Raw genomic sequence first — 14,536 nt, 5'->3', positions numbered from 1 at the left:
CAGTGAAGGACAGCTGCATACAGGAGAGGATGTTCCTCACACACGCAAACACATATTCAAAGAAGAACGACACACTGCTTTATCTCACAATCATAATTTTACTGTTCCATAACATACAACAGAAATTATATAAATATAAATCAATATCGCTCTTGCGATAATCATTGTATATTTTAATTCAAAAAAGGGCAAGACAGACATTGTTAAATGATATGTCACAGGGGGTGACATCACATCACTTTCAACCCGGTTTAACACAGTTTCAAATGTAACAACGTCTGTGATTTTGTAAAAACCGAGTTGAGAGTGAAATGAACGGAGCCCTGATCAGTATATTGTCACATCCAAAAAAATGAAAACAGATAATTCATGTTTTAATGAGCTGCAGTTTATGGTTGACTAACATGGTGCTGTTATTCCTATGAAAGCCCATTCATATTGCAACGTTACAACATATCAAAAAGACTTTCAGGAACCTTGGGGTAACAATGGACAAATGTCATGTGATGGCAATGTCTGTTATTCTGCTTAACTACCACAAGAGGCCGATTCCAAGAAATGTCTTTAACTGATTTTCTCTGGTTATTCTCCTTTACTGCAGAAGACCAGAATCAGGTGTGGCACAGATGAACAAAAGCATCAAATCAACCAATCAGGTCTAAGCAAATATATAAATGACTAACCAAAAAGGAAAAACAACTATGTGAATAGGGCAGCAACATAAAAACACAACAGAAACAGAGTTCTGCGGGAATGAGCTCTAAAGTGAGTCAGGGTCTTTGTACTTCTGGTTCCATCTTCTCGAATAGGTTTCTTCAGTTATATGCCTGAAATAAGGTCTGTGGTTGATACACGGTTAAGAGATCTTTACATTTTGATACATCAGTAAATAACTGCTAACAAGCGGCTAAATAAGACCATAAATAATGCCGGGGATATTAAACATTATTGGAAACACATTTTCTTTACTTGGAATTACATTAGATCATAGATTGACAACAGTATAGTGTGTATCGTATAGTTTCGTAACAGACTTACCGGCAATGATGTTAAAGTCATGCGACTATGATGCAGTTCATTTATAGCCTAAGGGGGTTTTTTTGTTTTTTGTTTTTTTACCTTTTTACTTATGGCACAACACATTCCCACATCTAAACTGCTAAATAGGTTGATTTTGAGTGACTGCAGAACTACACTGTTCCCAGAACAACAAGACCATTGCAGCGTACCAGGACCTTTGTGCTATGCTTCCAGTCGGGTTAGGTTTAGGAAAACATTGTGGTTTGGGATAATATAACTATGTGAGTTATATAGCTTCAAGTAAGAACTTATCTACTTTATGTATGTGACATGACTCCATTCTTTGCTGTAATAATTACTTCAGCCGCTAGAGATCACCACCTTACAAGAAACAATAAATATGGCTAGTGAAAAGCTGCTTTCCAAGTTGAACTATTCGGTTCTTTTTCCGATGAGGAAGGGCTGTCTGGCAACTGCATTCATGCCATTGATGTGCTGAAAAAGATCCACAGGTGGTGTGAAACGAGGTGACCTCCTTTGGTGGGTTAAAGGGGAAATGCTGGTGGATCTGTTCAGTGCTATGGTATTTTGTGGCAAGCTGCCCAAGTACCTGAAGTGGAGCAGAACTACCTTAATCACTAAGGAAAACAATGAGTGGACGCAATCGGATATCAGTCACTGGAGGCCTAATTGTATTGCAAGTCTTCTCCGGGGTGCTCACCTGGAGACTGGCTGAGGCCTGCAGGACTCACGTCCATCACAGGGGTTTCATTACTGTATTAAATTGGGTCCCTGACTTCAATATGGTGCCAATGCCCCGGCAGTGGTACACGTTGTAAACATGTGGTTCAAGACCTCATATACAACCTTACCAGATACAGATCTGGACAAATGAAGCAAGTACCTTGAGTTGACAGGTTCAATCAAAAATCTCTTCCCTTGGGTTCAGAGAAGTGATGGTCTGGGGCTGGTGGTGCAAGAGAGAAGTGGCATACACCAAATAAGCAGGTACTGGAGCTCATTAGTACGAACAAAACTTGGGGGAAAGTTTTTGGCCACAACGCTCAGATTTATGCAAGCTCTTTTGGAGCCTCACCAGGTTTAAATGGAGGTGCTGGTGTAGGCTCAAACGATCCAAAATCTGGTTAGAGTGCAAGACCCACCAACTCCCCAGTAATTCGGCAATGGAAGTAAATAAATCTCAGAGAGCAAAAGGCATCAATTGGATTAGAGTGTAAGACCCATCAACTTACTAACTTTCCTGCAGATAAGGGCCTTAAACAGAGGTCAATGTATAAGAGTCCATCAACAGATTGAGGGACTGCTCGGTAATCGCTGACACTGCTTTTGTTTTCAATGATTGGAATCGAAGGCTCTTCTATCTCTTGCGCTGTTTCTTGCACCAGACTAGGTTGTTCGAGCTGGAGTTATGATGCGCTGCCTAGGCCGGGCTCTCCCATGTTCTCGGCTTGGCGTATGGCCTGCCCTGCAGTGATTCCGACCTCTTCATCTCTGGTGTCAGTGGCGGGGCTCTGGGGGTGGTCTCCTGTGTCGTGTCCTGACAGAGGGGCAGTATCCAACCACAGAGCTTATTTTCTGTAACAATCCAAAATCCGATGGAAAAATCCAATAGGCATTTTGTCAGTGGTACCAGGGTGATGCTATATTCCCTGTTGGCCAGCAAGTACACTCTCTAGTAGTCTATAAACAAATATTTTTCATTTACAACTGATGGGCCAAACCCGTGTTTTTACATGCTCATTCATTCAGTACCAAACGATCTCAACCAGTGTCCGTTTAGTTGCTGTTCTGGATCTTTGCCAACAGAAGGACTTTGCTGTACTGTTATCAAATTATCAAACTCCAGCTGAAAGGGGTCATGGGACATGATAACAAAAGTTCTGGAACAGCTACTAAATGGACTACATGGTAAGGCTGCAGCCGTTGCTCAATAATAAACTTTGAGCCTAAATGTTTAAGTCAACAGTGACAAGATGTCCTTAAAGTGCTCAAAAAAAATTAAGAAATCTCAACATCTACAACTCCATGGCAACTTGGCAAACTCTGCTGATGAAGATCATGTGACAGAAAGCTCCACAACAGCCACTAACTGGACCTTGATGTGGGACTGCTTTCCCAACAGCTTTTTCCAATGTTAAGACTGAATCCATCACAGTGAAAATGGAACTTTAAAGTGTTGGCAAGTAGATTTTTATACCATCATTAAATTAATGCAAACAATGGCTGCCTGGTCGGATGGAACCAGACTGGTTGCTTCTAAGTTTCAGTGGCAGTTTTTGTGTGATGGAAATCAAATTCCAGTTGAATTAAACTTGAGGGAAATAAAAAGTGGCAGTAAAATTGGACGTGACTGTGAGAAAAAATGTATTATTAAAAAAAAAACATCTGCAACTTCGGCATCAAATGTCAATATTTAACAAAGTTGTTTGAATAAATATAATCTTCACAGTGTGCATGGAGGAATGAACCAACTGGGGTTCAGTGTTTGGAGATATAATCCAACAGAGGAGGCCTTCCTCTGTTTCTATTGGTCAACTTTTTTTGCTGGGGTTTGTCATACTACAGGTCAAAAACAACAGATAAACCTTTACACATACTGTATTGGCTTTGATGACATTCAGCATAACTAAAGCATCAATGTCATATATATTATAAGAGTTAGACATTAGAATGCCACAATAGAAGTTTGCTGTAAAGGTTTTTTTTTATTACAATAACTTAGGTTACACTTATAATAAACATCATTATTAAATGGTGAATTTATAGTTAATTAAACTTCAGTTATTAGTCATTTGACTGTTAACAAACGATGAAATGAAAATTGTTCTGTTGGCTTGAAAGATATGAATCTCAGATGTTTTATTTGACAGTCACCTGTGACCGTCCATCCCATATGACACCTGACACAGGTCCTGTCTCAGCCTGGTTCCAGAAGGTGTTTCATTTTTGACTTTGACTAAACAGTTAGTATTACATTTAGAAAAAATATGCAGGATTGCCATCTTACCCACAGGCGTGTTGTTTTTCTAACCTAGTTTGTATTAAAACAAATGCTCACTTCCACATGGCGAAAGCCTTGATGGTTGTGGCTCTGAGTAAGGGGGCAAAGATATTTAATTCCAAACTGTGGCACTGTTTAATTTTAAAAATATAATTGCTAAAACGTATAACAAAAATCTGTAATATATTCTCTAGATTCAGTAGGTTTTTATAGTATGGTTTACCTCTTACAAGGTACTTCAGTCATTTTCTCTGAGAGAGGTTGGTTCACTTTCTCGTGGTTGGATTGTATTGGTGTGCATTAATATACTGTAGGATCCATTCATGCTAACAATTAGAATTGAAACATTTCCTGAACCTTTGAGGCCTCAGTTGATTTTTTTTTTTTTTTATGGAAGACAAGCAGTGATTGGAGCTGTAGCTTGATTTAACATGTTTGTGTTGTTGTTGACTGGACCCCGCTGGTGTAAGCGAGACAGGAAGTAAACTGTCAAAACTCCCACCTCTCTATCCGCTTTTCAAAAAGTAAGAAACGGCGCCTCTGTCAGGCTGATGATGACCATGCAGTTTGGAAACTTTACAGGTTATTGAATGGACCTTCAGGTCATGAGAATTACGCAGTACAAGAACTATGTAAACTTTCAATTCAAGTTAAAAAACAGACAGTACACCAAAAACAGGAGATATGAGGATTTCAAGTGAGTGACAGCAGCATTATGATAGTGTTTCTGTTTTCACATGCTCTATGGCCTGGCCCACAGGCAGAGACATGCAGCAGAGGTGTTCAGCCAGCGACATGAACTCCTGACTTGTAATGAAATTAAGTGTTGTGACTAAATACTCCTTGGCAATAAAAGAGTTTCTTGGAGTCGATCAACTCCATGTGGCTGACTGAACTCCTCTGTGTGTGTCTCTGTTTCACTGGCATCACAAACAGACCGTAGAAAAACAGTAGCTTGTTACATTATAAATACTGGAATAATAAAAATATGAGGGGTGCTTGATTCAGTGTCTCTTGATATTTCCCCTCCTGGGATTGCTCGAATGGAAAATCAAGCACCCCTCAACTAGCTCAGAGATCTGAACATGACTTTCAATCATATACTGTATGTACACAGTCCAAGCTCCGGGACAGCAAGCTAAAGTTCGGTTGTTTTTTGCTGGTGTCATTACTGTGGTATACTGTAGTTTATCGTACTGTAGAGGCCAGAATCAGCGGCTAGCTCTGTCCTTTTTCCTCACGTACATGACTGAATGTGTGTATTTACACTTCAGATGGGTCACAGCATGAAAGACTAAAGGCGAATATCAAGGCAAAAAATTCACTTTGTCCTGGCTGAACTTTCAAAGCACTTCTAGTCAAATGACAGCTTGTAAGACACATGTTGATGTAAAAAAAAATAAATAAATAAAAAAAAAACTTTTACTCTTAATCTACAGTTAATTACTGGTGTCACACCTTACACTCACTGCAACACTGTTTGTGACTTCTTTGTATGAGCTTTAAAGACATTAGGAGGGACATTAGTGTTTGGGTGGGGGGTTTGGCCAGCATTTCTATTGGTTATGACACATTATTATATTTGAAGTAATTGTTGAGATCCGGGAAAAAACATCTGAGAAAAGTACATAAAGTATAATGATTCAAGAATCCATTGAAATGTGCTTTCAGTTGTGACAGTCAAAATCAAAAGTAGGATTGGCATGTCGGCAGACTAAGTTATAATATGTCATATGCAATAGTGCTGAGACTAGTGCAATGTCTCTTCAGAACAGGTCCATTGTTTGGACTCCGGTTCAGTTGATAGTAGCTTTCACAAGAACGGCTCACTCAAACCACTTCACACTTGACACTGCACTTCCTTGGATCCTAAGCAATACACCTGCCGAGTGTGAAGAGGATCAGATGAACGATTGTCGAGAAACCTAAATAGAAAACTCCAATACCTCAGTGTCATGGGTAACGTTTAATGCCTGCTCCTGCAGTTTTAGAGCTCATACAAATGTCACGCTTAGCACAGCTGCAGATGGTATCAATGAAGAGAAAAATGACTGTCGGTGTGTTCCTCACCTCCTGCTGCCACGCACGCGTTTATGACGACACACTGACAAGCCACACCACTCACCGTGCTCATCATGTATGGAAGCCCTAAGGTTTGCGGTCACACTGGAATCTCAGTCCTGCACATGACTGGTGGAATGCTGTGATAAGCAGTGGACGTTAATTAATGCCGTCCGAATGATTTTCGAGACCTGCTGTCCAACTTTAGCTCTCTGTCCCATCACTTCAGTTTTTTTTTTTTAAGAATCGGGGGGGGTTTTTGCCGGTCAGAAAGAGAAGTACTGGGAGTAAAGCTCCTCTTCTTTTGCAACGCATTCTTTGCCTTTTCCTGCCTCCACACCCCTCGGGTCGGATGGTGTCGTGGCGTTGGCTTCAGGAAGGCTGAAGGAGAGAAGAAGAACAGATGTGTTAAACTGATGAGAGGGTAGAGACAGAGGTACACTCACAGACAGACGTGTGTTTACAGTCGACAGTACTAGAGCCAGGGTGTCAACACTGTCATCAGCGTTCGCAATCAGTGCCAAGTGACGGCTGGTGTGGTGTCCACAGTCCAGGATGTAGTTCAGTGAGTCCACACGTGACCTTACAGGGACTTGGTTTTCAAACACATACAAGGGTACTTTATATACAAGGCACATGCAATATGGGGGAGATTGGGATCAGTAATATTGCAAGGCAGCTGGATTCGCGAGATCGCATGCCTATCCAGTCGTCAGCAACGATCTTTCAAATCCATCCTGCCAGGCTTCAAGCTGTGCACTGTGAAAACACAGTAGGCGGAAAATCAGCATCCAATGACTAACCACTAGCAGCTACAGGAGTGTTTTAGACATGATGACCAGCGAGAGAAGGGGGTCTAACTTTGAAAACAACAATGGCAGCTCCTCATGATGTTAGCGTAGATGCTATAGCATCAGTTCTGTAAGTAGTGGGGAGTTTATTTCATTGAAAGTGAGTCAGTCAGTAAAAGTTTGATTTATCAGCCAGCTACACTCGTGGCAGCGCTGTCCTACTTAGGATCTGATTGGTTGATAGACGGTAATAGACAATAATAAACAGCTGGTTTCCAAACTGTTTCTAGCTGCCCATTTCCAGGTCTCTGTATCAAACCATCTGATGCATCAGGTTATAGGATCAAACCCTCACCAGCCACTAGCGAACTTCCACCCATCTGTTTTCTATAGAGAAGGGGTACACTGTGCACGAGTCTATCACAGGTCTGACCATGTTTATCTCAATTAACAGATATCTGTATATGAATGCAGAATCGATGAAAGGGACAAGATGTTGGTCTTAAAGAGTTCAGGTTTCTGCTTGTGGCCAGTTTGTAGTCCAAGTATTATTGACCTATCACATTTGAGTGAGCTTTGGCTGCATGCAGGTAAACAGTCCGTGAAGAGGGCAACGCATGGGGCCAAAATCCAATATCTGAACCCATCGGCTCTCGTCTCACAGCTTTTTATTATGTCCAAAGTACGACTACCTGTGAAGTAATCCAGTCGTAGGCATTGTCCCCATTCACAGGGGGTGTAACAAAACCAAAAACTCAATGTTCAATATCATCACGATATCTAGTCCACAGTACTATTCGGTTACAAGTTGTCTTTACTTTTTACTTGAGGAACTTGACCTATATGTGTAACAAGTAACTATTTGTCTATGTACAACTGCAAAACAATACAGCAGCCAGTAGCCAGTAGCAATCCCTCCCTCCCTCCCTCTGGTTGTACAGCAGGGCTACCAGGGGTGTGTGACATAAACCTAACAACAGGCATGCATGCATTCATACCGATTTGCATGGTTAGATCCATGAACATTACGGGCAAGCTAACCACATGATAAGCTGGTAGATATTGTCACAGTCTGATGATGGTATTGTGTCATTTTCTTATGGCGAGTTTCAGTATACTGTTACGTACCTACTATTCAGGTATCTCAAGCCGCTAATTAAACTGTAAAACATGACTAATTATTGGCTGTTGCCCCCAGAGTTGACAGACGACAGACGATGGGTTCAGACACTGAACAAATGTAGACTGACCTTTCACACGCACACGTTCACACATACAGCTAATTAAGTGTTTGTGGGATTCAAGTGAACATGTAAAAAAAAGTTCTGTGAAGATCTTTGTGGCCTTAAGGGGGGAGCACAAAGCATTGTTTAAATCAAGCATGTCCATGCTGAAAGAGCATCAATTGCTGGAGATTGCAAATGACGGTGGCCTTAAAAGTATGTCTGAGTCAAAATCTGCAAAACTGCCGGCGTTTTAGATTAAAATCAAGGCAGAGTATCCAGAGATCACCACAAAGACAATGAAAACAGCGGTTCCTATCTTTGTTCTGCACTCACAGCAACCAAAACAAAGTTACGGAGCACACTGGACATGAGGAACACACTGCGGGTGGCACTGTCTCCCATCAGGTGGGACCGTCTCATTGCAGAGAAACAGGCTTGGGGTTCCCACTGGTTCTGCATTATTGCTGAGTGGCATTTTTACGCACTTTGGGTTTGTTATTATTCTCATTATATAATTTCCTTCTATCTCTGCATAGTCCCTCCCATTCCTAGTCTGTGAAATGTCTCACATGAAATCAGTCGGTTGGAGACCGATAAAGCAACTCTGTACATTTTACACGATGTAAGAATAAATTGTTGTCTACTACTGTAATGCTACTGAAAAACTGCATTTAAATGCATGAATACAAGATTCAGATTCAATAAAACGTATGTTTAAATCAAAATAATACACACACACACACACGACAAAAGCCAAACACTAAAGAAAAAACATGTAAAATGATTTTTTGGAACAAACATTCAGATTTGTCTTTGGTGTGCGCCCTCCAGCGGCAGACCTCTCAGTGTTCTCGTCAGCTCTCCTTCATCTCTTCTCTACTGGTTGTCCGCCGCCTTTTCTCTGGTAGAATGAAAGCACAAAAGCCTTATCTTACAAGTTTCACATTTGCAGCAGTCACTTTTAAGTTCCTGCGATGCTTTAAAGTCAGTCCTTTTTATTCGTTGCTTTACTCAGAGCTTGAAGTCCCATTGAGACTGATTAGAAAGTGCAAAGTTAAAGGGTTGGCTCCGTTTAAGAAGCGAGGCAGACAGAGAGGACAGCGAGGACTGACAGAAGATTGTGTCTCAGATTTTGTGATAGTTCCATGATTGGAAAATGGAAAGTGAGATGTTAAAGCATAATGGATCAAAAAGGGATTATATCTCTGCTGACCCTGAACTAATAGAGGAGGACCAGAAGCATTACGTGTGATGAATAGATCTGTTTCGTGCTCGGTGTTAGCTGAAGCCCAAATTAAATTATAAATCCTTTAATGCCTTTAAATCCTCAACGGCACACAGGATTGAGTTGTGTCTCACACTCTACCAAAAGGTGTGATCAAATCAAAAAAAAAAAAAATACCACAAATGCAGATACAATATTGTATTTTGAAGAAATACAGCTGACGAAACATGTTGAACAGAACCACACCTCTGTCCAGCTGCTTTCACTCCTCAACAAAGACATCCAACCAGCATCACACAGGTTTGGAGGTGTGATGGCACTCTGTTCCACTGTCCCACATCACATTCACTATTCAACTCTCCACTTCAGGCCGCGGCCGACAGTACACGCGGACTACCATTTGTTCATGGAATTTTAATTTGGGGACAGCAACATTGCAACAGCCAAGCTTAAGGGTTCAATGAGCCGAGTGGACTGGCTTGCCTCATGTTGGCAAGTCAGAGCTCAGATGTGCCTGAGCGATGAACAGTGTTAACGCGTAAGAAACGTATGGGATGGTAATGACTGGTCAGACTATAAGTTAAACGCTCTGGTGTTGCCAGGGAAACAATGTTATTGCTTGTGAACTTCAGATTTTGATCCCAAAACCTAGAAAATATAAAGTATGGTCTTTTTTTTATCTTTAGGAAAGTGACAATGGTATAAGTGGGATAATGCCCTCAAAGGTGTCAATTATCAGGAATGAATGGACTCCACAGAGATATCAGATGGTTCTGGCCTCCTGATAATGGACACTTTGTCGGGCATTAACCCGGACCGATGAAGGCTGGTTGATTCATCCATTCTCTCATGTATGACAGCTAAAGTTTCGACAGAAGGCCCTTTTTAGAAAAAAAGTAGAAGGGAGGGAAGCTAAGATGTGAGGTGAGAGATAGAGACAGTGAGGGCAGCAAACATCACTCCCTGAATGAGGGTCAGTGACAGCGAGGTGAGGGCATCAGTGGCGGGACGTCACAGAGTTCTCACCTCCTAAAGCTCTGCAGGCCCTGATGCTGCACCAGGGCTTCCTGAGGATGAGGAGCATGAGGAAGAGCAAGGCTTGGCATGGGATGACGTGGAGGATGAGGAGAAGGAGGAGGAGGATGCTGAGGAAGAGGAGAAAGAGGAGAAAGAGGAAGAGGGCTGAACAGAGGCAGAGCTTTCCTAGGTCTGGGGAGGGACCTCTGGAGGGGGGAGTGAGGGGGCCCTCAGTGGCCTCCTGGTCCTACCTCCTCCACCTCCTGTCCCTCCGCTTCCTCTCCCTGATGACTCATGGTGGGAGGCCTGATGAATCGGAGAGCTGACTGACTATTTGGAGGTGTGGAGCGGAGCACAGCTGGATATTTATTTAAGGAGATCTCGGGAAAAACAAAAAAGGTGACAAAAAAGGGTGTTTTTAATGAGACCTGAAGTTGTTTGAGTATTTTAGGCAAACACGTGGTGTTTTCATAACCCTAACCAAGTTTGCTTTTGTGCTTAAACCTCACAAGACCAGACCATAAGCCCACCGTTGACAGAACATAACATTGAAAATGGCTGAAAGGCTGGAAGAGCACTGTGAACAGGGCGGATGAAGGAGAAGCAGTGTAGGTGTGGAGGGAGAGCAGACTGGGGAAGAACACAGCAGGGAAACAGAACACTGAGAACAGTGGAGTTTGTTGAGGTTCCTCTGTTGAAGTAGAGGTGGATAAAGCATCTCGCAAAAATCAATTATATACACTAATAAAATGAGGACATGCTGATGGATGGGAGGTGTGCTGCTGTCTACCACGGACACTTTGTTGAAGCTAGCACCGTGAGCTGCTACAGTCACAAACGTCTAATCCTGCAGATGGGAGCTCAGACGTGTGAGTGAGAAACAGCAGCAGCAGCAGGAGGAGGAGGAGGAGGAGGAGGAGGAAAGTGAAATCAAGGATTATTGTCTGGGAAAGGCTCCTGGGATCAAAGAGCAGGGCTGACAGCTGTGTACACACAAGCAGGATGATGAGCGGCGTGCTTCACACAGATCAGCCCTAATGACAAACCGACAAACTCACAATGGGAGACGCTGCGCAACGTTCGCGCGGCTTCTCAAGAGGAGGCGATGATTGAGTGCTGTGGCGATTCACGGCGCTCAAACAATAGGTGGAATTCAAGGGAAGAATCAAATAAATAAAGGAGTGAATGAAATGAATAGCGTTCAAGAGGAAACACAAAATGAAATCAAGGACATGGATGACGGATACAGTACAGTATGGTCTGGTTGTCCTCTATGGTCTGTATTCATGATACTGAGAACACAGTCCTCTCCTACGCCTGTGGTTGGATTTGGCGATGTCACCTGTTGGAGTGTTGTTATATGAAAGCCACCCAGCTCAGGGGGGGGCTGACGATGACGCAATCACCCATATGAACCTCTACATCCGTGCCGCTCACGCTAACGAGGGCTGCCAGGCATGACGGCTCTCACCTTGATAAGAGGGTTGATTACACCGACGTTGGCACTGGAGTTGAAGACCTTGCTGAAGCCCGTCTCTCTGTTGACCAGCTCCAACTGGTAGAACTTCTTGTCATCCTACAAAAGAGACGACATGCCCCTCCTTTAGATGATCAAACTGTCACTCCCTGTGTGGGAAAACAGGGTTTTAACGTACGGAGTGGTGAGTCTTCCTCTGATGACACTGACACCGGCTGTGCATATTTACTGGAATTGTAAGGTCAACTGCAGATCAAATGTACCAGCAACAGTTGCGATGCCAGCTGGGGATAAGTGAAATTTGACTGATTGGAAAACACATGACAGCCAGTCTACTCACGACCAGCTTCTTGACGAGCGCCTCCCTCTCGGTCACCATCTCTCTGAGCTCTGCGATGATATGCAGGTCCTCTGGTCGGCTTTCTCTGTTTCTCAACTTTTCCTCTGTCCCCTCCAGCCTGGATACAGACAGGACATGTGGGAGAAAAAGTAGGAAGGCATGTAACAAGGTAGGTAACATTATAACAAAGCGTGTTACAAAGCCAAGAGCAATTCTTTTTGCCAACAGACACGAAAAAGAGGTGACTGTAAGGCTTTTTTTTAGTTGCAGCTGCGGCTCAAAGGCGCATCATTAGAGGCTTCATCCAACATTTGTGTGACTTACAATATTTGTAGAGCAGAGATCTTGTCTTTGAGGACCTCCTGGGCCTTGTTGAAGTCAGCCAGCATGATTTGTGTTTCTCTGTGATGGACCACAGTCATCTCCCCCAGGTCTCTCTCGTGTCTCTTTGAAAGGTCTTGTTCATGGGCCCTGCAGCACAGACGGACCGCGCTCGTGAATAAACCATGACGCAACATTACACCAGACCACATGTAATACAATATAACCTTATGTAAAGATAACATAACATGATGTAAAGACAACATGAACTCATGTAAAGATAAAATAAGCTCATATAAAGGTGACATGTAAAGATTACACAACTTTATTCAGTTGACCTAATGTAATCTAGGTTTTCTGCCCTACTTTGTTTGTTCGTGGCGGACCCTGCCACCTTTCTAGTTTTAAACAGTGAACAGAGAGCAGCTTGTTTATTCACAATATGAAAAAAATACACAAGTTGAATTATTACCTCATTAATATTGTAAATAATAACATTCTAGGTTGAATTTCTTCTCCAAAACTACAAGGTGCCCCTTTAAGTGCCCACTTATCTGTATACGCTTATTTTAATGTTTAATTTCATTTCATACTGTCAACATCGTATACCTCCCTGCCTTTTTGTGAAATGTAATCCAGTAACATTCACTCAGGGCACTTTATTTTCATACAAAAACATGATTCCACACAGAGTTTAGAGAACTGAATGTGAAATGACTGTTTTGTCTTCTAGCCGTCTGCTCTTTCTTACCTTATCTGATGGTTCGCTTCACTGCGCACCCGCAGCACCTCTTTCCCCTTGTGCTCCAGTTCCCTGGTCAGTGTGTCGATGGTCTCGTTCAGGGAGTGGATCTCATGGTCCAGGTCGGTGATGCGGTTGCTTCGGGAACACAGCTCCGCTTGCAGGTCTGAGATACGAGCCAGGAGCTCTTGTTCCTGGACGAAATATATGAAGAGTGAGCAAATCAACTGAGAAAAATAAACAGCATGTTAACGAGGTCACATGCAAATACAAGGAAACAGACACTTTGTTCACCACAGTCACCTGCTTGTGGCTGTGCTCCATGGCGTTCTCGAGGTCTCTTTTGGCGGCAGAGTTTTCTTTGAGGTGGATCTGCTTCAGATGCTCTATGGCTGTGGCGTGGAGGTGGTTCAGCTCTGCGCGGAGAGATGCTGCGGTACACAGAGAACAGTTAAGAGTTAAGAATGAGTAACAGCAATATCCCAGACTCCCTTACAAATCGAGTGATTTTAAGAGTTGTCGCATCGTGAGGAACAAACTAATACAAAATTGTACAAGTAAGGCAAACTTTTAACTGTGTTGGTGCCTTCTTGCAAATTCGCTTAAAGTACAATACACTAGGATGTTTCTTTCTATGTAAAAAAGTGTCAGTTTTTTTTGCGGCATTGCTGTTAAAGCCTGATACTTCTTTGGAGAATGAAGAAAGCGGAGAAAGTCGCCGGGCTACCCTAAAAAAAAAAAGCTGAAGAGAAACTGTGTAAACTTTGTGAAACGATGTCTACAACACACTCTTAGCTATTTGGGCTGAACTGTTCATTTGGAACACGTTATTCATGAAGATAGTTCTTTCTTTGCTTAAAGACAATGTCCATTTGTCCCCATAATGTAGGTGTAGCCCTGCATACAGCGGGGTGTGATGCATTTAATGCTGCTATTGTCTTTGCTTATACCTTATTTATCTATTTCTGTTGGTTAGGGTTTGCTATTTCAGAGTCCACCACAGAGCTCATGTTTTAACTACTACCACTCCTTCTGAGGATGTCAAGACCCACTGGATTAAGTTCATTTTTTTAATGACTATTGACCTGTCTGTTCCTTTAATTTACGGACTGCTCTGCTGACTTCGTCTCATCAAGGATGTGTGGATTTTACAATGGACTGCATTAGTAAAGATGGCCGCTGATGGTTTAACCTTAAGAATGGATCGATGCTGGCTGTCTCTGACCTGACTGAAGACTTGGAAGCTGCAAGTTTCATGTTGTTCTACTGTTTATTTTGTAGGTCAGCCCGTTAA

General features: G+C 42.5%; 1 protein-coding gene across 4 annotated transcripts in view; it reads right to left on the bottom strand.

Annotated features, from left to right (window-relative positions):
* Positions 1-78: 78 nt before the first annotated feature.
* The window catches only part of LOC115576887 (protein FAM184A-like), a 48,048-nt gene continuing 33,590 nt past the window's right edge, over positions 79-14,536 (bottom strand). For 2 of the 4 annotated variants that reach the window (XR_003982966.1, XR_003982965.1), the window contains 7 exons: positions 13,546-13,673; positions 13,252-13,436; positions 12,504-12,650; positions 12,180-12,297; positions 11,834-11,938; positions 8,920-9,021; positions 79-6,484 (listed from right to left, as the gene is read on the bottom strand). Coding sequence is in view for 2 of the 4 variants with exons in the window: in XM_030409497.1 (XP_030265357.1) it covers positions 8,986-9,021; positions 11,834-11,938; positions 12,180-12,297; positions 12,504-12,650; positions 13,252-13,436; positions 13,546-13,673 (719 nt within the window). In the remaining 2 variants the exon portion in view is untranslated. The remainder of the gene's footprint in view (positions 6,485-8,919; positions 9,022-11,833; positions 11,939-12,179; positions 12,298-12,503; positions 12,651-13,251; positions 13,437-13,545; positions 13,674-14,536) is intronic. The other 2 variants (XM_030409497.1, XM_030409498.1) reach the window with 2 other exon arrangements.

This window comes from Sparus aurata, chromosome 24, assembly GCF_900880675.1.
Source record: "Sparus aurata chromosome 24, fSpaAur1.1, whole genome shotgun sequence".
NCBI classification, from domain to species: Eukaryota; Metazoa; Chordata; class Actinopteri; order Spariformes; family Sparidae; genus Sparus; species Sparus aurata.
Note: the sequence above shows the minus strand (reverse complement) of the source record. Positions and strands in the feature narration are given on the sequence as shown.